Raw genomic sequence first — 966 nt, 5'->3', positions numbered from 1 at the left:
CTCAGCCCAAGCCTGCTGGGTGGGCCAGGACCTGAACGGACTCCAGGATCAGGAACTGGCTCTGGTCTGCAGGCACCGGGGCCAGCACTGACACCATCCCTGTTACCTACACATACATTGGTGAGCCCTGTAGAAGGATGTGGCTGGTAGCCCAGAGGGATGGGATTGGCAGAGAGTGGGTAACTGGCATCCACCATCCTAGGGTGAATGTGGTTATCTCTGAAGAGGGTAGAACCTTCTGGGGTAAATGACTGTGCTGAGGCTTGGATGGGGTGGCACTTTAGGAAAGGCACGTCTGGGATTTTGTAGAAATGGGAGTAAGAGGCCTAGAGGCTATGCTTCAGGATTTGCATAGACCCGCAGCTATTGGGATAGTAACTTGGGAGGCTTGAAAGCAGCCTGTGGGTAAAGTCTGGTTGAGTATCTTGTCCATTGCAGTCTCAGCAACAGGAAATGAACTCTAAGGAGTTGGGAAGGGGTGTGCATAGAGTTTGAGAAATTTCATGGACATAGCTTTAGTAGTCACAGTACTGATCTATGAATTTAAGGAGTAAATGTAACAAAACAAAAAAAACTTGAGGAGTGACTGTAGAAAGTCAGGGGAAAGGTAGTGGGCTAGCCAAGTTCCTTTCATCTTCCCATACCAGCCTTCTGCTCACATGTGTTCTGACCACCCTTTCCATGCAGACCCCGGTGCTGCTGACGCCCAGCTCGCTGCCCCCCAGCATTCACTTCTGGAGCACGCTGAGTCCCATCGCGCCCCGTAGCCCGGCCAAACTCTCCTTCCAGGTAGGATCCCCTCCCCGCATCTTGGAGAGGGTAAGAGACACTAGTGTGGCTTCCATCTGTGACTTCTCCGTTTTTGCTCCCAGTTTCCGTCCAGTGGCAGCGCCCATGTGCACATCCCTTCCATCAGCGTGGATGGCCTCTCGACCCCCGTGGTGCTCTCCCCAGGGCCCCAGAAGC

The 966-nt window shown here is 53.4% G+C and overlaps 1 protein-coding gene across 1 annotated transcript in view; it reads left to right on the top strand.

Annotated features, from left to right (window-relative positions):
* The window catches only part of Elk1 (ELK1, ETS transcription factor), an 8,750-nt gene that overhangs the window by 3,249 nt on the left and 4,535 nt on the right, over positions 1-966 (top strand). Inside the window, exons 2-4 of the mRNA XM_004633565.2 lie at positions 6-120; positions 688-789; positions 873-964. Coding sequence (XP_004633622.1) covers positions 6-120; positions 688-789; positions 873-964 — 309 coding nt within the window. The remainder of the gene's footprint in view (positions 1-5; positions 121-687; positions 790-872; positions 965-966) is intronic.

This window comes from Octodon degus, unplaced genomic scaffold, assembly GCF_000260255.1.
Source record: "Octodon degus isolate 3935 unplaced genomic scaffold, OctDeg1.0 scaffold00055, whole genome shotgun sequence".
Classification (NCBI taxonomy): Eukaryota; Metazoa; Chordata; class Mammalia; order Rodentia; family Octodontidae; genus Octodon; species Octodon degus.
Note: the sequence above shows the minus strand (reverse complement) of the source record. Positions and strands in the feature narration are given on the sequence as shown.